A 23,543-nucleotide genomic window follows, 5' to 3' on the forward strand; every position below is an offset into this window, starting at 1 on the left:
CAGCATTTGGTGGATTGTCAAACATAGTTGGTTATGTTACTCGTCTTTTATAAGACATTGTGTACATGCTTACAACTTCATTTGTCAAACTGCAACATTTTTACTTTTAATTTAAGGAACTACCATTTATTCTTCTGTATATTTCTGGTATTTAAAACTCATTTGATGATTTCAAAGCTTGAGTGACTGATGTTTGTTTGAACAAAAACTAATATATGATGGACTGGTTTTTATTGAGGATCAGGGGTCTATTTAATTAAACAACTACAATAATACAGACATTTGTGTAATTTTAGCTCAACATCAGAAGCTTTTCTTCATTTGCAACATTCAGGTGAAAAAGGGCCTAAGTTAATCAGTAAGATAAAAAAAAAAAAAAGACATTCCACATATTCACTTTAAAATTATAGGATTAATGTAAACAAAATTAGCCATTTCCAAGCCAGGTTGTTTTCTATTAATGGATTAAACCATGAAGAGAATCCTATGAAATACTACAAACACAAATTAGGACTTTTTCACTTCAATAAATTTGGCCAATGTAAATTTAAAGAAGGGCAATGACGGTTGTGAAATACAGCATCTCTTAAGCCTGTAATGGAAACTGCATATTCCATTTATCTGTGTCTTTGTTCTTCTCTTTGTAGAGTGTCAATTTCATTTACAGCTATTTCTCCCTCTTCTTGAAGCTTGCTAAAACAATATAAACTACAGCAGTCAATTGTTACAGCAGAGTGAATTGAAAATAGTGTGTTTCACTCAATGAATATCCCCCTCTCCACTGAACATCCACTAAATCTGGTTTCATCAAGCATTCTAAGATTGCTCCAATGCCAAATACCTCACCATTCCCTCTTTGTGTGTGTTAAATAAGTGATAGAGTTTTTGGTAAACACTGTGTGTGTGTGTGTGTGTGTGTTACTTCAGGAGCACAGTCCAGTCTGCCCCTGCATTGACCCCTGGTTTGCGTAAAGTCAACACTGACGTTGCAGAATCAAACTCAAACTCCACATCAGACTCGGTGCCATCTGAAGACAGAAAATAAAGTAACAACAGGAAATCACATGCATTTATTGGAAAAACAGAAACACTAAAATATAATCCATATAAACATTTCTTTCATGTTTAGGTTTTTAACAGGCAGTTCCGCCCTCTTTGTTGCAGTAATAACATCTACTCTTATGGCTAAGCTTTTTTTTTTTTTTTTTTTTGCGGGAACATTTTCTTCACATTGGTCACTCATTGGAGTCAATGATGGAAACTTTAGGTCAGGTAGTGATGTAGAATGATGAATGGTTTTTGTGGTCCAAATGTAAATCACACATCCAACACACATCAAAGACAGTGACATAAGGTTAGTATTGAACTCCAGGACCCCGGAGCTGTGTGGCAGCAACACTACCTGTAGCACCACTGTACAGCCCTCAAATCCTAACATGAATCTTTGATATCCATTTGGCATCATCAAATGGGGTACCTCAATACAAACATGGATTCCTTTCCAAATCAGTGACCAATTCTAAATGAATGATTTTTCATTCATTCATTCATTCATTCATTCATTCATTATCTGTAACCGCTTATCCAGTTCATGGTCGCAGTGGGTCCAGGGCCTACCTGGAATCATTGGGCACAAGGTGGGAATACACCCTGGAGGGGGCGCCAGTCCTTCACAGGGCAATACACAGAGTCACTCACACATTCACATCTACGGACACTTTTGAGTCACCAATCCACCTACCAACGTGTGTTTTTGGACCGTGGGAGAAAACCCCCACAGACACAGGGAGAAGACACCACACTTCTCATAGACAGTCACCTGGAGCAGGACTCGAAACCACAACCTCCAGGTTCATGGAGCTGTGTTACTGCGACACTACCTGCTGCGCCATCGTGCCGCCCTGAATAATTATTATTTATTTATTTATTTTCAGACTGTCGTTAAAGAAAACAGGGCAATGGCAATGGCTTCTAACATTTGTGTCAATCAAATTTTGACTGTTTTGTATCCAGTTCACTAGAGGGAGCAAGAGGAACAGGAGACTAAGGACAGCCTGGCTTGCTCCAAAATAAGCAAAGTTTTATGTTCATTGTCAAGCAGCAATTTCTGAAACAGTGTTCCCAAAATGTAGCATTAATCAAAAGCAGTAATGTGAAGTGCCTCTGTGAGGTGGAGCACTAATCTTTTTTACTTGTTTACTAAATGTTTACAGCATTGCTGGAAGGAGCACACTGTTTATGCCTTTGAATTCAGATGAAACATTAGGTGAGTGGGTGTATATAAAACATTTGGCCATGAAGTGTGTCCAATATGCAACGAATAAAGTATATATATCTTTTGAAGTATGTGTAGAAATGCATTAATCAGACTCCAAGATCAAAAGCACACTGACCTGCAGTTTTCATGGAGATAGAGGTGGGGCGAGAAGCTCCAAGAATTATCACCTTCTCTATCCATGCTGCTGTAGTGAATTTAGAGTCTGGATCTAGATTACTGATAAAGAAACATTTATATAAACAACAGTAAAGGAAGTATTAAAAAAAAGAATAAAGGAAGAAGACAATGTCTACTCTTTGCCTAACCATACTGGACTGGCAATGTTTGGTATAATTAATGGAGCTGTATATGACAGAACTAAATTGAAAAAGAGATAATAGTTATATTTTACTATTTTATATTTACAGTCTAAATACTGTTAAATTTAAACAATATATTTGAACCCATCACTTCAACAATCAATTGAGAATGTCTATACTATGAGTGCATTTTTAATACAAACAAGTATGGCATCAAAAAGTACTTAAAATAATAAAGAAACATGAATTTTAAAATCCTTAAAAACACCACTTTGGCTATTTCGACCTAATGATTGCATCATTAAATAAATGTAACTGGACATGGACCGAAGCACAGTTTGTGTAGTGTGTTGAGGAGGGTCTGTGTGCACTGAAGAAAAAATACTAAGCTCCACACCTGGAGGAAAGTGTATTATCAGAAAAGTGGAGACGCCTGTGAATAAACTGCTTTTCTTTCTCAAAGTTGAAGGTGTGGAAGTCATCAATGTAGATTTCTCCTTCAGCTGTGCCCTGGTAGAAAAGAAGTTTGACTTTGATTATGGAATTTTTAAGCTGTCAGTCACACATCACATTAAGAGAAGCACTGAACAAAAGAGTTGGCCAGTTGTCATCCAGTCCTTCTCGACTCGTTTACCTGAGGATTTAGGGCCACATAGAGGGTGTAAGGGTCATTCTCCATACAGGCAGAGGACCTCCTCACACGGTCTTTCCTGCTGATGATGGAGCCACCTCGCTGAAACACTGGGATCTATAGAAAGAATAGAGGGGGAAATATAAAATCATCCTTAAGTTTACAGAGAAGAAACAAATTTTTAAAATTTTTACAGTTAATTTTTAATAGCATAACTACTTTTTTTTTTATATATATATATAAATGTGGCTCAATTCTTAGTCACATTTTTGTCTTTATATCAACTGCATTTCCTATATATTATAATTGTTTTAAGCATGCTGTACTAAGGTGACTCAAGAAAGCAGCTATAGTATATTTATACTTTAAACACAAACCGTTCATGGATTAATTTTCAAAGCTTTCTATGTGTATTTTTAATATGCCTATGTACAGACTATACACAATGTACTGGTTTTTATTTCCTTCAAACCATTTTCAGAAGGTTATGCTGGTGTTTGGAATATCAAAACATAAACCGGGTTAGTGAGCCCATTCCTTGGCCCTGATTTATCTTGACTTACTGAGCTCATGGTAACCGGAATGTAGAGATTTTGAGCTCCCTTGTGTTTCTGGAACGTGTGTACATCATACCAAACCTGAAAGAACAAAACAGGGCTGCTTACAAAATCTTTGGGACCACTGCAACAGTACTAAAGTTTGTAAAATGACCATCTGAGAAGAGAAGCGTGCAAACATTTATAAACACAAACGTATGCTAGGCTTTTGTTAGGCAATACTGTACCTCTCTTTTTCCAGGGAAGTAAACTGTGACCCCCTTTGCACCCTCATCAGTAACTGGGTGGACCAGAAGATCTCTACCTATAAAAGATAAAAAGAGCCTTTAAAAGGAGCAGACAATCATTTTCTCAAAAACTGTTCCTCAGACTTTATTACAACAGTAAGTATATAGAAACCTAGAGGCCTGGATGCATCAGCGATTATTTATGGAATCTGTTTTACACATGGCAGATACTAAATGGGGACCTTCTCTATGCAGCAACAAGAAATATATTCAGGGAGTTAAAAGCAATTTGTTTTTTTCATCTCATGTGATTGGCACTGTACAGAAAAAAAGTAAAAATAATAAATAGACGTTTAAATAAATATCGTTTGCTATTTTTAGGTGGCAAAATTAATTATTGCTTTTTCATTAAGTGCTATCAAATAGACTAATGTTAATATTCACTCACCAAGCAGATATTCATCCTCAATGGCAAATGTTTCTGGTTCTTCAGGAAATTCTATCCACAGAGCCCTACATATGGAAGGGAGGGAGAGAGTTTCAAAACATACAAATAATGGCATCAGTTAAAGTAAGTCTCAAATGCTATGGACACCCACCTCATGACTGGCTGGCCAGTTCGATGTGCATTGTAGAAGAGCTGGTACCAATAGGGTAGGAGAGTGTACCTCTGGCGAATTGCCTCTCGAATCAAAGCTGTGTTGTCTGGGCCAAAGAGCCAGGGCTCACGCCGTGGAGTGTCCAGGTGGGCATGGGCTCGGAAGAAAGGCTGGTATGCACCTGCCTGGTACCAGCGCACTAGCAACTCAGTTCCAGGATGCTTAAAGAAACCTCCAACATCAGCTAAAGGGAGAATTCAACTATTGAGAAATTCTTAATAACACAATTAACATCCTCAAACATGATTGTACTATCTGAAATCTTCACTGTGCCAATTTACATTCTGATGTTAGATGTTGACTAAATGCAAAAGCCACAGACTAGCGTGCCCTGAAACTGCACATGAAAAATACTTTTAATGTCATCATGCAGCAACACTGCAACTCTACATTTAACACATTAATTACAGTGAAAACACATTTGTGAGCAATTTTAGGACATACATACACAAGGGGAAAATGAGCACACACATGGCAAGCAGCTAGGGGATAGGTGCCATGCTCTAGAGGATTTCTGTTATGAGAGCACTCTTCTTTTACTCCCCTTGCCCTCATTATTCCTACCTGTCCAGGGGTTTGAACTGCTGACTTTTTGGTCCCAAGTGCTCTTCTCTAATTTTAGGTCAAGGCTGGCCCCTTAGACAAGGTCACCATGATAAACACCAAGCATACCCAGATTGCAAACATATTTGGGCCTAATCTGTGCCACTTTTGGCGCTTAAAGCTCAGTTACAGCACTGGCAAGAGTTGTGTGGTTCGGAGACTGTCATAAGACATGAGGTTTGGCACGTTGGGGCAAAATGTGGGTCAAATAGCAATCTGGCCTATATGAGGTTGACCCGTGGTTGAGTGTCAACCAGACTTATCCTGAGTCAAATGTGGGTCATAAGGGAACTGCAAATATGGGCCACATTGGGGCCAAATATTCATTGCTATGCAGGTTTGTTAGAGGGGTATAAAACTTTGTAGGTTAGGGGTATGAAGCAGTGGAACTTTGTTCTCTAGAGTACTGACCTTCCAGTACTATTAGGATGATGTAGTTTATCACCCAGAACTAATTATCCAACATTATTAAATGACTCTTACTAAATCTCTCTAGGCTAAATGCAATGGTCCAGCATTTTGTGTACGCCCTATTAATAACATTTCCAGGATTCAAATAGACACAGTTCTTTATATAGCATTTCAAATCATGATTATGTTTTAATAGTTTGACATTTCTAAACCCCCTGTAATATAGTGACTTATCACATTGATAAATTGACAAGTTTTACAAAAGAGGTAACAAAAATAAAGCAGTTAAATATTATTAAGTGTTCTTGTTTACCACCACAGAAAGAAATGCCAACTAAGCCTAGGCTCAGACACATGGGGATGGAGACCTTTAGATGGCCCCACTCGGCTGCATTATCTCCAGTCCACACTGCCCCTATAAATAGAAAGGGAAAGAAAACATAATGAAGAATGGGAGAAAGAACATTTCTAAAGAATGAGTAAAAAAAAACAAATAAAGTCAAAAGTCACCATAGCGCTGAGATCCTGCAAAAAAGGCTCTGGTGAGAACAAATGGTCTTTCTGTGCCACCAGAGCGCTTGATCAGGCCTTCAGAGGTTGCCATTTGCTGAAAAATGGAGAATAAAACTGTAAACAGAAATACGGAACAGGACACTGACACTTGATCCAGTGATTCTAAAAGTGGCAAAAAAAAGTTGGCAATTCCATTAGAGTCTGTAAGAAAAGATGCATATGTGTTTGTTGGGCTCTACAAAGGTGTGGCACTGCAGAAAACGTTTTGGAACCACTGCTTTAAGCAGTGCCTCCCAAAGCATGTCCTTTATCCTAAACAAAAAAAAGCCATATTTATTGCATATGGTTTTATCATTAAAACATTTTGTCTCTCCACAATGTGGAAATTCATCTTCGATTACTCATGGCATAACAAAACAAAACCCACAACAAATACCCAAAAAAAGAAAAAAAAAACACCCCAAAAGCATAGCATTTGGTAAAAATGATGTCCTATAAATAAATAATATAAAAATAAATATTTCTAGTAGTTCTTGGCATCCTATATGGTCTACCTGATGGCAGCAGTTCAAATTGTGAGTTCAATGGGTGTTGTAAATCCATATGATCTTAGAGGCCTTTTTTTGAGTAAGGCCCTATATAAATCTTTCACAGATCTCTGACTTCTTCCTACCAGTTTACTACACATTTTCACCATTCTCATAAGCGTTTCTTTTCCCCTACAGCTCAGGCTCCCAAATCAGACTGTCACATTATAACACATTACTCTTTCAACTAGAGAGCGATTCGCTAGTTCCACTATATCTGAACTGACCTCAAACTCACACAGTTCACACAGATCATCTCCTGTGTCTTCTCCTCATTAATTTCCAACCTACTCAATTGACACCAATCCTGAAAAGCAACAGGCTCCAAACACTGTTTCACATCATGGCTTTCTTTTCCATTTCATAAACCGAAGAGCGCCATGTCATCCACATATTTAAATAGATAAAATCCAAACTCACAAATTCTAAAATCATTTGACTAAATAGAAATCAACACAGGAAATAAAACACATCCTTGAGGTGCACCATTATTCCCAACCACCAATTCCGATACCCTTCCATTCATTTTCACTCTTTGGAAGTGTTCTGTGATACCACCATTCACTCCTAATTCCAATATAACAAAATGTGTGTTTTCATTGTATTAAACAGTGCACAAAATTTAAAAACAGCGCTCGAGCATATGCTTTTAGTTGTTGGAGGTGACAGAGAATGGCGTCCTCAGTGTCCCTCTGATTCTTATTCGCAAACTGGACTGAAATCCTCCAAAAATAATGAACCATTCATAAAATTGGGTATTGTTTTATTCTCTTCTATGTAAATGCTTTGAAGAAAAATTTCTCATTGTCTACAATGATTACCCTAAACCCTGTGCCATAAGTGATTCTGAATGAATTACTGATTGCTACCTTACCACATAGAGTCCATATATGTTGTGCAGGTCCCTGTGCTCCCAGCTGCCATGTGTGGCATCTTTATGCATGGTAACCTCTGGCCCGTTGAACACTGATGGCTCGTTCATATCGTTCCACGTATAGAGGTTTTCCATGGATCCCTGCAAAAAGATACCAAAGCAATAAATATATTGTGGGGTTTGCCAGGGCTCATTTTTTAATCATAGTATATAACTGCAGCAAACGTATCTGCAGATACATTTTAGGTTGATGTGTATTAATATTAGTTAATTATTAAAAAAATATTAGAATCCTAAAAGAGCCCTATAGGCTTTTATGGGCATTTTGAAATATATGCTCCAATCGGAAGGCCTAATCTCAATGTCTCACGCTTTCTGTTTTAATGACTTGGGTTAGTGTTTGAGTTTGAAGAGAAGGTACAGTGTCCATTTTAAAAGACAAGTTCCACCCTAATGAAGAAGACTAAACAACAAATAAGAGCTTCTAACCTCGTACTGGTCGTAGGCAAACTTGCTGGCCCACCAGGTTCTCATTTCTGGGTTGGAGAAATCGGGATAGCCAGAGCTTCCTATACACAATAAAAAAATTAATCAGGACCGTTTTTAATCAATAATGTACATATAATACTGAACACTTATTACTACTCATTAAATTAATCAACCTGGCCAGCACCATCCCTCGTAGTCCCCTCCATCTTTGTTCTTGACATAAAAGCTTTTGGAGCGAATGTCATTGTGAATTTTGTAGCCACTGTCCACCTTAATGTGAGGATCTACGATGGCAACCATCTATGGAGAAATTAGTTAACTGAACAATAACTTTCAAACACTGTTATTACAGTACAAACTGGAACATAAATGTGCATAAACCACCATTGTTGTGACACAAATCCTCTTTGCTTAGAAATGGTAAACAGAAGGAAAACTGTTTAATAAAATTTAAAGTAAGTACATTTTCTTTTTCTGCCAAATTACTGGTCATTTACCAATATGTTTTAATAAAATATTAGGGGATCATTTGGTGGCAATGGACTTTCAATATTTTTATATGAATATTCAATATGCTTGCATATCCAAAACAGATAAGCTTTTATAAATAATACTGAGCTTTCCAGAGGAGAAGTTTGGAAATTTTTATTAAAGAAATAAAAAGAGAAAGAAAATTATAGACATGTTATCTGTATGCAGGTTAATATTATTGCCTTTCTGAAAGAAAAAACATGCACTGCTCACACAAATAGCTTTTAAGATCTAAATTTCTCTGGTGCCTATTTTCTTTTCCATAGTACAGTATACTCACATTGCGTCTCTTGTCCATAAGCCCCTGCAGCATCTTTTTAGGCTGAGCAAATTTGTTAGGGTCCCAGGTGAAATAACGTTTGCCATCAGTGTGCTCAATGTCCAGCCAGATGAAGTCATAAGGGATGTCATACTCATCAAATCCCTCGTCGACAGCCTTCACATCCACCTGGTCATTGTAGTTCCATCGGCACTGGTGGTAACCAAGTGTGGAAAGAGGGGGAAAAGCCTGGGTGCCTGCAAAGAAAGTAAATTACTGTGTATCAGTGTGTATTATCTACTAACGTGTGTATATGCATATTCACCATATATTATTCTGTTCTTTCTATATCCATGTGCATGTGCTTTTGGGTTTTAAATTGTGTGCATATACACTGATCTAGCATAAAATTATGACCACCTCCATGTTTTTACATGTTTGTCCAATTTCAACTTTGAATGTGTCCTGACCTGTGTCAATTCTGGTATGAATGTGTTGTTCTTTAAGCCAGTCAACAGTGTCCTGCGGTTTAGAGGAAAGTATGGAGGATGAACAAGGAATGTTTCCGACTTTAAATCTACAAGGTGGACCAACTTTGTACATGTGTCTAATAGAGTGCATAGTGAGTGGACACAGTGTTTAAAAACTCCAGCAGCACTGATATGTCTTATCCATTCATCTCAGCATTAGGATATTCAGCTACTTTTAGGAGTCATCTGTGGCACAGATGTTAGCTGCAATCCATATGTGACATACACTTTCTAAGTTTTTGCTTGTTTATTCTTTAATCAAATTCGATTAACAGATTAACTTTGATCAATGTCTGACTCAACTCAACACAAAATAAAATGTGTGTCTGTGCTTGAATCTGAAACTGACCCATGCATGACCAAATTCTCAAACATTAACTGGTCCATCATATCTCAGAATGCCATCTAAAATCTGACAGCACAGGTTAAAATAATGGCTGTCAATTGCAGAGGCATTAAAATATCTTATTAAATTACAATTTAATTGAATAAGATGAATGAGAAAAATTTAATTCATTTTAACAAATATCAGCAGCCAGATTAATAACTGCTTTAAGGTAATGAAAGAAGAGATGAAGACAAAAGTAGGAGAAATCTAAACCTATATTCCTTTAAGCCCAACAAGTAATCAGTAAATGACATCTGGACAAGACGTGAGCAGTCTAGTGTAGCATTTATCCATGTTTGTACCTGTCAGTGAGGCATACTGTGCAAATACGTCATTGGGTCTGGGTCCAAACATGACAAAAACATCAATGATACCGCTCTCAGAGATCCAGCGTATATTTGTGTGTGGGGCTTCATTTGACCCCTGAACCAAGTCCATCATCTTCCCTAAAACCGTCTATCACCCGCACACACAAACAGAAACACACTTCAGAAATTTGATGACAACCATAATAAATAATTTACGTAAATACAAGTCCAAACTCTAATTATTCCACTTCATCAAAACTTTAAAATCAAAATTAGTATCTCACATTTCCTGTCGAGCTAGAGCTGATGTCCACCCATGTTTCAGCTGCATTAAGCCAGAAGAGACCCATGGTGCGTTCAGTATTGTGGGATATGATGACAGGCACGGCACCATAAAGAGCCATGAGGTTATTCAGCTCATACTGGAAAACATCTAGATTGTACAGTCGATAAGGTTCACCCCCACTGTGAAAACAGAAAGCATCCAGTTTTAGTCAGCGTGATTTTTTCTTTAATACCTGATTTAATTTTGTAAACCAGAAAGGGGTGTAGTGGCTCCTTTCATGCATGCTATTTCACATGGTCATTTAACACTAATTTAATGGGAATGGGTTCCGTGTGAAAGAAATATAATTTAGATTCATAAGACCTAGTACAAGCTTCATGATAATTATGTGAACATAAATGCTGATGTAGTTCACGGAAAAGGTAAAAGTAACCCAGTATTGTAACCCAGATTATATGTATGAAAAAGACTTTTGATATACAGAAGAGGAACAAATGAGCCTTGCTTTTCTACAATGCAAGAAGGTGAAAAACTCACTCTGTACTTTTGAGTTTAAGTGTGTCTGCATGTTCTGGAATGCCATATACATTGTCCACACCAGGTAAAGAGAAGTCCAAACTAATAGACGATGGACCTGTGAAAGTGAAAGAAAGATATAGAAAGAAAGAAATAGTGGAATAAAAATGAGATAAATACATTTGAAAAATAAAAATGTCAACTGATAATGTGCTAATAATCATTCATTATCTTAAACCGCTTATCCAGTTCAGGGTCATGGTGGGTCCGGAGCCTACCCAGAATCACTGGGAGCAAGGCAGGAACACACCCTTCACATCTACGGACACATTTGAGTCGCCAATCCACCTACCAACGTGTGTTTTTGGACTGTGGGAGGAAACCGGAGCCCCCGGAGGAAACCCACACGGACACGGGGAGAAAACACCAAAGTCCTCACAGACAGTCACCCGGAGCGGGACTTAAACCCACAACCTCCAGGTCCCTGGAACTGTTTGACTGTGACACTAATAATCAGTGTATTTGTATTTCTTATATTAAATCCGCAAGTTATATTAATAGCCATATCTAAATTGAACGACACAAAACATTTTATCTAAATATAAAATAACTTAACTTAAAAATATAAGTATATGGAAGAATCTACTGAATTTAAAGATTTTTATGTAACTTTTATAAAGATTTATAAATAAATAATAGGGCTGGGTGGTATATCGATATATTAAAATATATTGTGATAGAACAGAGCAGCATATCGAGTGAGGCTATATCGTTTATATTGATATTTGAAGTTTATAAGTTTCTCTAAGCCTAAATCTTGTACAGAGCCATTCATTCCTCTCACTATGAGTCTGCTCTGCTCAGCTTGTCTGCTTCGCTCTGCTCACAGCCCCGCCCCCACCTGAGTTCTCTCTCTCTCTCTCACACACACACACACAGTGGAGTCGAGTAACACAGAGCGTGAAGAGGAGTTAGTCCATAAAAGGAAGAGCGGTTCGGTTATATGGAAATGGTTTGGATTTGACCAGTCAGATGAGGAGCAGAAATGGACTATCTGCAGGGAATGCCGAAAGAAGGTAGTATGAAAATGCAGGAGTACTACCAGCCCATTTCACCACTTACAACAGCAGCACAAACTTCTGTATGAAGAAGCTGTCCCCAAGGTGCTGCTGCTACTGTTCTGATGTATTCACATCCCAGTACAAATCCCAGTTCACATCCCAGTTAAAACTCTTGACCCACGATACCAATTGCCCAGTCGCAATTTCTTTGCACAAGAACATGTACATTTAAGTCAGACAGACCCTTTCCACCCGGCTCGCGAGAGTAAAACATTTTGTCTTGATGACAGTTATATGTTCAAGTCGCAACTTTGAGCCATAGATGAGCGTAACTATACAATTTATTGAAGATTGGGAGATTAAAAGTGCATGTCTGCAGACGAGCTATTTCCCAGAAAAACACACTGGGAGCACATAAGCCTTTACACTGTTCTTAAAATCAATTTATTACAGACCCTGTAGGTCTGTAAATTAAAAAAGTACAGAATACTTCAGTCTTTATTTTGATAAATAAAAATTATTTTCTGACATCGTGTTTAGCTTTGCAACTGATTTTTTTTCAATATATGGGGAAAAGTTAAGACACCCAATGAAAACCTTTGTCTTAAACATATTTAAAGATGGACATTGGATTTTCATTTAAATATTCAGAAGTGAGGGTGACATAACACACAAAACTGAATGTTCTGTTTATAAAATTTTCATAAAACATTTTTTCACAACATATATAATGTATTTTATATTGCCATTCAGCTAAAATTTATCGAGATGTGATTTTTTTTGGGACATAACGCCTAGCCCTAATAAATAATACATTCTATTTTAAATCAGGTAATCAATTTAACAAAGATAATCTACCATTACCAAAACAAAAACACTACATAAATTCTATATGCTCATGATTTTGCACACATCATTGTTTTGTGTGTGTGTGTGTGTGTGTGTGTGTGTGTGTGTGTGTGTGTGTATATATACCACTGGGTTTTGAATCACTGTGGGTTTTAAACGTCTCTTCCCACATGCCCGGTTTATCATCTTCTTCTTTCACAGGCTGTATATCCTTGAATGGAAAAAATGTATTTGCATATTTTACATATACTGCTTAATTTGGGATACATGTGTGTTGATCATTTGCGTTAAAACAATTAATCAACATCAAGTTAATCAATATGTGAAAGGAAAAAAAAATGTGCATTATGCCCTTCTGACAAAAACATTTAGTTCAGATAATGTCTAAATACTGTGGTGACTTGAGTGTGGTTTTTGAAATACAACACTGATCTTCAAACACTGTATAGGAAAAAGTCCCAATAAAACAGAATTGTACAACAGGGCAACGACCTGTTCACTGTAATGAGCAGAGAAAAGATTGTGAAAGAGGGCACACTACTACACTCAGACTGTTTCTGCAATGCTGGCAGAAAAAAAGGTTTTCACCATGTTTAGTTATATCTGACACTATGTCAGTGTTCCAAATAATCATTTGAATATAGAGGCTAAGTACTTTTTTGTCTTTTAGGGATTTTTCTTTACCCAACTTTTGTTTATTCATTTCCAGTTCCACACAAGTTTTAGTTACCCCACCTACTTCATCACTCAATGCTACCTAGATGGGAGGTCCACTGCACTGGACTGTGTAATTCTGTTGGCTAGAATTGTAAAAGAAAGCTGCAATTGTATTTTCACATATTATTTTAATTAGTTGATAGATAAAAATAACACACACCTCATCTTCTCCTTGCTCTTCATTCTCTGATCCACCACCATTTTCTGAGTCATGTTTACTGAAACACACACAGTTACAAATTAAGTGTTACATATTGCAATTAATTGGATAATGTCACAAAATCCCTTAAGCAGCAACAGAATTGCATAATGCTTTAAATACACTAATACTAATAATACATTATTAGCTAGTACAACTAGCAGGGAATTTATTTAATGCAATAAAGATGTGCTTATCACGTTGGTTAAGCATACTTAATTATATGAAATGAAATCACCTGCCATAACAGACTGCTAAGATAACAGGCTAATTGGATGATTTAAAATTAAACTGAAGCAACACACTGCAAGGCTGAATATAAAAATTTATTTACTTACTTTTCTAAAATTATGATTATAAAATTATAAATTCTGAATTTCGACAAATTATCTATACCACTACAGAGCCTGTTTTAAAGGTTGAAATTATTGACTGTTTTGAAAGCATTGTCCATTTGATGCTGATTCTGCAGAGAGTTTAGAAGAATGCTGTAGACAAAACTTGAAATATAAATATAAATTATAAAAAAATATATAACTAATATAATATAAATAAACACAAAAAATCCTGATCAAAAGTATTGTGGCACACAGCTTGTATTATCTTTTTAGTCAAGTGTTGTGTTATCAATGCCTAACATTGTAGTTATTGCATAACAAAACTCAGTAAATATGAACAGACCACCTATAATTCACAAAGATATAGTAGATGATAGGTGTCTACAGTTTGGCTACATAGGGCACAAACGCTGTTTTCAGTGTTTACGTTGAAAATACTGGATACCTGTTACTTTGAAAATCTTTTGCTTGTACATTTGTCAGTTAAATAAATTAATGAGAATTAACAAATCATTATTCAACATTTATCAATAGACAATGAGACAATGATATTTAAAATTAGGGACATTGCTGTTTAGAAATATTGGACATTGGTATTCTCGGGCAACAATATTCCTACTCCTATCCTATGCTTTAACTCGTTTTGAAGTTGCTATCTGTCTGACACAAATATGCCATAAAAGCTGTAAAACAAAGATGCACTAATGCTATTATACTGTTTATAGCTGCAATTCAAGGTTGCTATATACTGCATTTTATGTTATTATTACTTTCAATTTAAACCCAATTTCTTCTACATATTATTCATTGCCCATTTCATCCATCAGCTGTCTCACCAACCACACAAGACTACAAAATGATTCTGCTTCTGAGACCAGCCACTGCTTGTTTTTTTAACTACTGCATACAAAATTGCACAGGACAGCTTAAAAGGCATTGAGGAGAAGACTAACTGCCCAGATCATTTATGTCAGAAAACAGACACCCACTCCAGCACTGTACATGAGTGATATGGGGTCAACTTACCCACATTGATTTAAACTGAGAACAAGATCAATTAATAGCATTACTGCAATAATTATCAGTGCATTTCCAACTAATAAACAATAAACAGTACATCCTTAAAAATGAATTAAACAAAAAAACACTATTCCCAACACATGCTGACATTTACACACAGAAAGACATACACATGATCAAGAAGCAGGCCAAAGGGACGTTACCTAGAGAAAACGCTCTTGATCGAGTCCCACATGCTACCGACCGTGCTAGTTATTTTATGTGAGATGCTAAGAGCATGGCAGAGAGAAGAGACAGAAAGAGTGTTGAAGAGGAAGCCCAAGAAAGACAGGAAGAAGGGCAGAGAGAGAGAGAGAGAGAGAGAGAACAAAAAATAAGAAGAATGATGAGACGTTCCATTAATGCAAACATTTTGCCAAACAATTTGAATTAATCAGAATCATAATGAGGGTAATAGAGGACACCTTTGCTGGGTGAAAAAATAAATGAGTTTATATGCTCTATTATTCTTCCAAATTGAGATTCATACATATTTGCTTAGCATAAAGCGGGATTTTATGGCAGGGGTTCCAAATTGAGCTGAATTAATTGTTAGGAACGTATAATTTCAGAGTGAGCATTTCCTTTGGAAAACATCCTCACACATTATGATCATACAGCAATAATTAAAGATCTGGACACACCTCAATGAAAAAAAACTTGATATTACAAACTTAGAAGACTTGACGTGATAATGCTGTTAACATTCCTATGAATACATTTATTGGTGAAAAAAACATTCTGAATTCAGTTTTGTTTCTTCAAATAATGTCTAAACAACACAAAACAGCTGTAAACAGCTCCAGAAATATTGGCAATAAGCACAATGCAATTTCAAAATTTGACATTACACAATACACATTATATACTGTACATCAATTCAAATACTGTTCAAAAGTCAAAGTCAAAATACATATATTTAACTGAAAAATTAAATAATGCTAAGGTTTGGATTTATTTAAATTCCTTTAAATACAAGGAAATTAAATAAATGATAAGCCATCTTTGATTTTGCAGAGTACTGGACTGATATTGGTAAATAAAATGCTAAAATTTAAAAGTAGTATTACAGTGTTTTATTAATGCTGAACAGGCAATATAATACCCATCTTTAAGAGAACTATTTTTTTAATAAAATGATTGTTCTGTGTGTATAATTAATTTAGTCTTATTTCATATTTTTTCTTTGATTATTCTAAAATGTAAAAATAAGTCAAAAATAAAAATCCTTTTGTGGATGTGTCCAAACCTTGACTGGCACTATATTACACCTACATAATGATCACAAACAGCAACAACATTTCAAACATTAAACTGACAAACGTTTTTGCCAAGGAATCTTCCAGACCCTGAAATCCAGAGTGACTCAAGTGTTCTCTCCACTGAAATGTAGTTAAGCATTTCAGAAATCTCCAATGGCACTAAATACTAATGCTAATATTTCATAACAGGCAGTGCATGATAAGGGTAGAGTTGAGCCATAAGGGACATGCTCTGTCTCCATTAAGTAAACACTGTCATCTTGTCAAATTACGTTCTGTTTTGGGCACAACAAACCAGTACAGTATGTTAGATAGGTAACATAGCATATGGAAACAATTTCTATGTGTTGAAAGTTATATTATATTGAGATTTGGGCCTGAATGAATGCAGCCACTCAAAAACAGACAAAGTGATGAGACAGCAAGAAATGAAAGTGCAGATTTACAAGCTGGTGAATTTAATCAGATGCAGAACCTGAAAAAGCACACAATAGCTTTGTTCAGAATTGCTCCCATTTCGAGAAAAATAATGCAGTGCATAACATGAAAAGATTAATCTAGAAATCTTGGGGCAGATGGCCCAAGTTAAAGTTTGACTCGTTTACTCAAATAAACAGCTACTCAGGGCACAGCTCACAACCTCACACTTACAGACATTTCGCAATAGTTGGTAATCAACCTACCTACATGGTTTTGGACTGTGGGAGGAAACCGGAGCACCTGGGGGAAACCCATGCAGACATGGGGAGAACACCCCAAACCCCTAACAGACATTCACCCAGAGCAGGGCTCAAACACACAAGCCCAGGACACTGAAGCTGTGTGACAGTGACACTAACTTTTGCACCCCATCAGTATCCAGTATATCAGAATCCAATATACACTGGATGAGAAAATTCTCATTTAGAATATCGTAATATTCTGTAGTGTCTGACTTGTCATCAATAAATATTTTAGTTTTTCCAATGTTGCCATACTCTTAGTTCACTAAAGTAACCATTCTGAACACAGCAAAAGACTTCACATGCCTGGTTAATCATGGTAACAAGTAAGCAGAGGAAAAAATGCTTTATGAAAAATGAGGTATATTAGTGTGCCCAGTGAAATATACCAAAACCCAATAAAGGGAATGTCTACGATTGTGGTCGTTCATATTTCTCTATGGTTGTTTACATTCCAAAACTAAGCATCTTTTAACGTGGAACGGTGTGTTTGAGGAAAAAATAAACAACTTGTTTGTATGTAGCTGAAGTTGAACTTTTTGTAAGGTTTTATTCACTGTTTATTTAGCACAGAAACTCATTTGTCACTAGAGTTGTTTCGGTTATGCAGTTAGCCGCCTCCCGAATTTGGAGACATTTCCACTTAAGTGATCAGCAAACATAAGTCTACATTTTCCACCTATGGAGCTGTCATGAAGAACATCCTCATTTATTTTCATGCTTTTAAACTTACGGTGTTCTCTTGGTTGTCTAAAAATTCTCCAGATGCCTTTGCCATGAGCAGAGAGAGAGAAAGTTAGAGAAAGTGTAGCGTACCAGAATTAGCCAGTTTGCCTTTTCACTCATTTCACTCACTGGGGCTTCGTAAAGACATCAGACTGGTTTCCATCATGTAAACAGTCTGGAGAGCTAGCAAATGGCAAAGAAACATCTTTTGAATTTTATAAAAAGGGTTTTTTGATTACAATTGTAAACTATACCTTTAAGAATTTTTTGTGGTTTGTGTGGCAACATTTAATATCCAGAGCCCTTATTATCACACACATTATGTCTGCTAAAGTATGTTAATATTCACTATTCAAAAACACAGACAAACAGGTCTAGTAGTTAGTTTGGAAAACATCGTGTTATAACAATCAATGCTAGAGATGTAAAGAATGCTACTCATTTACTGTACTGTTCTGTTGTGTGACTGTTTAAAAATCCCGAATAATTTGTTCATAATTACTTACAAAAATTTCTTTTGCATACCCTGTTAGGAATAAAGTCACAGCATTAGACAGAGTGAAGACTAATGTGTATCATTCAAATGTCTGCACAACCCTGGCTGTATTTTTTGTCTGGTTCTTCCTTCATGCCGGTCCAAAAAACAAAAATGCTCAATGACAATGAAGCCTATTTACTGTCAAGTAATGAGAATAGAAATGACTCACGTGTCCTTGCGCAGACGAAGGTGCTCAAAAGCCAACAGACCACGGGAGTTGAGGGAAACCAGCACTTTGGGTCCCTCCACAATATCAAGGCGAAATGGCCGTGCATTGACAATCAGCCTTTGCTCATCAACCCCGAGAGAGAGGACCACGCCGTTCTCATCTTGGGCCACCAACGTCATTCTGAAAACAAAGAGTATAAGTTAACTAATATAGCAATAATGCTAAATTCAAAGTTTTGATTTTGATTTCTAGTTGATGACACTATGTTTTCCATCAACATTATGCATTAAAAAATGTAATTTTGACATTTATTCCCAAGCTATTTATTTCCATGTTTTTTGAGTGTGTGCAATAAGTTTTAAATAATGATTTATAACAATCTGCTGAAATGTGTCCACTTACGACTTTGATCCGTTCCTACGTCGCGTCGTAAACTGATGTTCGGTGTAAGTCGGAACATACGTACATACTGTACCTAAATAACATACTGTAAGCACTTATCCTATCCTAACGCCGTCCTCCTCCATCCCGAGCCGCGTAACCATGTATTCTTCCGCCGCGCACACCAAACACGAAGTTCGCATTACAACGTTTACGACGCAAAACCACTTAAGTCGAAACAAGGCTTTATACAGTAAATGGGAGATGTGTCTTAACCACAAAACATCATAGCTCGGGACTGACGTAACCCGAGGACCTCCTGTATTATATTATATTGTGTATACTATTTTATGTCCATATTAAAATAGATTGAAACAGCACTGCGTCTGGTGAGGACATCTACTAAGGTCCTGATTATAGTTTAAGTGAAAGGGACTTGACCATTGAAACCCCCGCTTAAAATGAAAATGCAGAAAAGAAACTATTTATTTGTGGGCTATACTTAATGATAAATTGTAATGGAACTACCTGTGAAATAGTTTGAGAATCCTGGCTTAAATTTAATTTCTTTTTTAGCAATATCTTATATAATCTGTATAATCTTATTCATTACTACTTTTACTACTTGAAAAGTTTCATGGAGTGCACTCACGGTTCAGTGGGTGGATCAGTGATGAGGACATCAGGAACCTCGTACCGAGGTTTGATAGGTTTAAGCTCATTGATTTTGACACGCGTCATGTTGCCCTGCAGCCTGTACAACTCCAGCAGCAGACGCACCTACACACACACAGACAGAGACTAGGTCATTTCTAAGGCTACATAAATTGTTTCTCACAGGAAAAAGAAATAAAACAATGTAAGAGCCACGTTTAACCGATCTGACCTTGTTGTTGTCATTTATGAGCTGCAGTGTGATCCTGGAGTCACTGAGCTCTAGAGTGTCTAATAGAGCTCTGTATGGAGACTGACCCGGTTTCAGCTCTCTTTGACGTCTGCAAACATACAATCACACATATTTGTAAGCATATATTTGAAAACACCTCGCATATCCGGGTGAGATATCCACTCAGGTATAAAGCATATTACACTTACTTGCAAAAGGAACTCTGTTCGCATGTTTTAAAGTTGCTTCGATCCACAGCCTCACCACCAAGGCAAAGAAAAAGCAGTGTGAGAAGCAGAGGCACCATCCTGTAAAAGAAGGTTTTTGGGAAAATAAACCCCTCAGTTAAAGAACCCCTAAAAGTAGCATTTTAATTAGATTTTTATGTTATGTAGTATTCTGTAGTGCACCACCCAACCTCATCAGTTTTCAGGATCTTACATTGTTGCTGTGTGACTTGTCACTGAGTATTCTCTCACTACAATACCCAGCATGCATTATGCAATATATTATACAACCACTGCCCTGCTCAACAAAAAAGAATTGGGAAGCTTTAAACAGCCCAGTGCCAAAGGTTGTGACTTTAAAAACCCAAGGTGGTGCAAATTAGAGTGGTAGTGGAGATGAAGGCAATAACTAATTATATATTCATAGATCTGCACATACTTAATGAAAGGTAAGGTGTAGCTGCTAATCCAAGCCATAACTTTTTAAATATGTAATTAAGTTGAACATAGATGAGTTGAGGTGTTTAATTATTAACTGGAAGGAGACGTTAAAACAGGCACGAGCGGACGGAATCCGATCTCTCTTTTAAAGCTGCCGATTACTTGAAGGTTTTGCTCCTGTTGCTCACCCTTCAACACAATTCACAATGTGTGCAATTTCTAAGAAGACCTGAAGGCTTAGGGAAAGAACTGACACAAACCAAAGTAGCCTTTCAACATTTTGTTACATCTAGAAAGAAAATAACAGAAGGAGGATTTCTAGTCTTTAAATCAGAAAGTATTTAAATATGTAGCACTCGAGTAAAACGTGTGTATGTGTCCATGCCTCGTATACAGAGATGACTACCTTAATAAATTTACTTAGTGTGCCGTTAAAATCCTGAAACAGTATCCCGCATTATCCTATGAAACGCAACGGTAATTAACACAAACTGTATAAAGCCATATACAGCCTCAAAACGACGACGAACCGTACGTTGCCAAGACATTTAAAACATGGTTATTAATTGCTGAATTAATTCTTTAATATATAGCTACTTTACTCGCCCTGCTTCAGGTATAAATCAATGGGGAAAAACTGCAGAAAGCAACATGAGGCGCACTGAGACTGGACGGTTGAATTAAACAAACCACTTAGCGAAAATAAAAGGAAGAAAAACTGAAAGCTGAGACAAATCCTTTATCTTTAGCCAACAAAACTGAACGTTATTACCGTTATTAAAGCACTACACAAAGAGCATGACTCCATTTATTAATGACAATAAACTGAACTTAAAAGACAGCAGTTTGTTCTACATATTAATATCCTAAAATATATTTGAACTATAATCCTATTACGCGGTGCCGCAGTGGTTACCTGTCACTGGAAGGCGCCATGTTGCTGCTCTGAACTTCGCCCCTCGGATTTGGTCGTATCTCACATTGACGTCACTTCTACACAAAGAGCTGTACAACACTGACGGTAAAAACGTGCGCTCTCTCTCTCTCTCTCTCTCTCTCTCTCTCTCTCTCTCTCTCTCTCTCTCTCTCTTCTATGTTCATAATGATAAATTAATTGTATTCTTGTACATGATTATATATTATTTTCTTCAACGTAGGAATACACCTGCCAGTCCATTGAGCATCGCACACTCACACACATGGACAATTATGCACAGCCAGTTCACCTACCTGAGACAGGAAAAAAGTGGCAAAAATACAGGAATATACAATTTTTAATACATTATATAATATTATACACCTACTATATTCAAGGGGGAAAAATATTAATAAAATTAAATTAAAATTTTTTTTAATAATTAAAAATTTTTAATATTAAAAAATTAAATATCGGTGCTCTCTTTAAAAATGTATATTTGTGTGTAAAATAGTCAGTCAAAATACTATGATTATATATCGTAGGTCACTTCCTTTAATTTGTTGAATAGGATTCCGTGATTAAGTTATTAAGTGGGCATGAACAAATCTTGGTGATTAACCCAAAAAATTTACTATTTGTATTTTTTTCTTTAACTTTTAAAACAGATGTTTTTTTTACAGAATATGCAAAATAATAATGAATAACAAAAAAATAAATAAAAAAATCTACCCTTATTATAGAGAACCCAAAATGATGTGGGTAGTCTCACAGTGATTGACTAATGGTTCAAATCTGTGTTACTTATCTTAATTTTTTAGCTTAAATTAAGCATTCATTCATTCATTCGTTCATTCATTATCTGTAACCGCAGTTCAGGGTCACGGTGGGACAAGAGCCTACCTGGAATAATTGGGCATAAGGCAGGAATACACCCTGGAGGGGGTGCCAGTCCTTCACAAGGCGACACACACACACACACACACACATTCACTAACAGTCACACCTATGGGCACTTTTGAGTCACCAATCCACCTACCAACGTGTGTTTTTGGACTGTGGGAGGAAACTGGAGCACCTGGAGTAAACCCATGCAGACACAGGAAGAACACACCAAACTCCCCACAGATAGACACCAGGAGTGGGACATGAACCAACAACCTCCAGGTCCCTGGAGCTGTGTGACTGCGAAACTACATGCTGTGCCACTGTGCCGCCCTTTAAATTAAGCATTACTATTTTATCAATCAATCAATCAAATTTTATTTATATAGCGCTTTTCACAACAGAAAGATGTCACAAAGCAGCTTTACAGAGATCCGGGTCCAAGCCTCCGATGAGCAAGCCAGGGGCAACAGTGGTAAGGAAAAATTCCCTCAGCACACGAGGAGGAGACCTTGGAAGGAACCAAGACTCATGTGGGGAACTTATCCTCCTCGGCTCTACACCGGAAAGCACAACAGGGAACAGAACAGAAGTAAAAGTGAACTGATTACAGATAATTGGGTTATAGTAATGTGAATGTAAAATATTAGTAATATAGGAGTCTGAGGAAAGAGGAGGTGGTCAGTGATTCTGTGGGAGGTAAAAGTAGATGCAGAATTAATTTGAGATAAAACAGCATGGCCAAGCAGGTACTGTAGGTGAGTCAAGGCTAGGATCTTGTAAAGGATACACAGGGTCAGGGGCTGGATCAGGGCAACACCTGGAGAGCAGCAGGACATCTCAAAGCATGAGAGAGACAGGAGAAAGAAAACCAGACAAAGGGAAAAATAAAGAGGTTAATAGGTTCATGGTAAAGCACAGGCAAAATTGTAGTGCAAAAAAAAAAGCTTCCATGGGTCAGGCAAGAGAACCCAGCAACAGACAGTGGGTTGCCGGTTACCAGAAAGCTAACTAAAAAAGCTGTAGCTATGGTATTATGACAGGGTTAATACAAAGTAATGGTAATATGAAAACCAGCTCTAACACCAATAGAGAAGGAGTAACCTGAAAGTGAGTGATTAACCAGAAGGCTATTCCAGGCTATTGAGGAGCTTTGTGAGAAACAGCTCTTTCTCCTGCAGTGTTTTTCTTAATGCAAGGAACTAAAGAGTAAGAGTAGAT

At 36.9% G+C, this 23,543-nt stretch overlaps 1 protein-coding gene across 2 annotated transcripts; it reads right to left on the minus strand.

Moving 5' to 3' along the window:
* Positions 1–94: 94 nt before the first annotated feature.
* ganaba (glucosidase II alpha subunit a) lies at positions 95–21,524 on the minus strand. Of its 2 annotated transcripts, XM_066658302.1 has the most exons (25): positions 21,438–21,524; positions 20,063–20,161; positions 19,854–19,962; positions 19,620–19,747; positions 18,587–18,766; positions 15,334–15,399; positions 13,734–13,791; positions 12,983–13,067; positions 10,968–11,064; positions 10,429–10,609; positions 10,139–10,292; positions 8,940–9,175; positions 8,302–8,428; positions 8,129–8,208; positions 7,640–7,780; positions 6,176–6,272; positions 5,979–6,080; positions 4,592–4,835; positions 4,441–4,505; positions 3,993–4,069; positions 3,772–3,846; positions 3,212–3,325; positions 2,975–3,087; positions 2,394–2,494; positions 95–1,028 (listed from the first exon to the last, which is right to left on the minus strand). In XM_066658302.1, the coding sequence occupies exons 1-25, from the start codon at positions 21,455–21,457 to the stop codon at positions 919–921; spliced, it is 2,859 nt and encodes a 952-aa protein (XP_066514399.1). In that variant the 5' UTR covers positions 21,458–21,524; the 3' UTR covers positions 95–918. The 2 variants fall into 2 exon arrangements, with proteins under 2 accessions (XP_066514399.1, XP_066514405.1); XM_066658308.1 differs by lacking the exon at positions 15,334–15,399.
* Positions 21,525–23,543: the final 2,019 nt, after the last annotated feature.

The sequence above is a fragment of the Hoplias malabaricus genome, chromosome 2, assembly GCF_029633855.1.
Source record: "Hoplias malabaricus isolate fHopMal1 chromosome 2, fHopMal1.hap1, whole genome shotgun sequence".
Classification (NCBI taxonomy): domain Eukaryota; kingdom Metazoa; phylum Chordata; class Actinopteri; order Characiformes; family Erythrinidae; genus Hoplias; species Hoplias malabaricus.

Excerpts from the sequence above, each read along its gene's own strand:
- ganaba (XM_066658302.1), bottom strand. The coding sequence starts at position 21,457 with ATGGCGCCTTCCAGTGACAG. Across the intron at positions 13,792-15,333 it reads ATCAAGAGCGTTTTCTCTAG|TAAACATGACTCAGAAAATG; the intron begins GTAACGTCCCTT and ends TGTGTGTTTCAG. Across the intron at positions 3,088-3,211 it reads ATGTGGCCCTAAATCCTCAG|GGCACAGCTGAAGGAGAAAT; the intron begins GTAAACGAGTCG and ends CTTTTCTACCAG.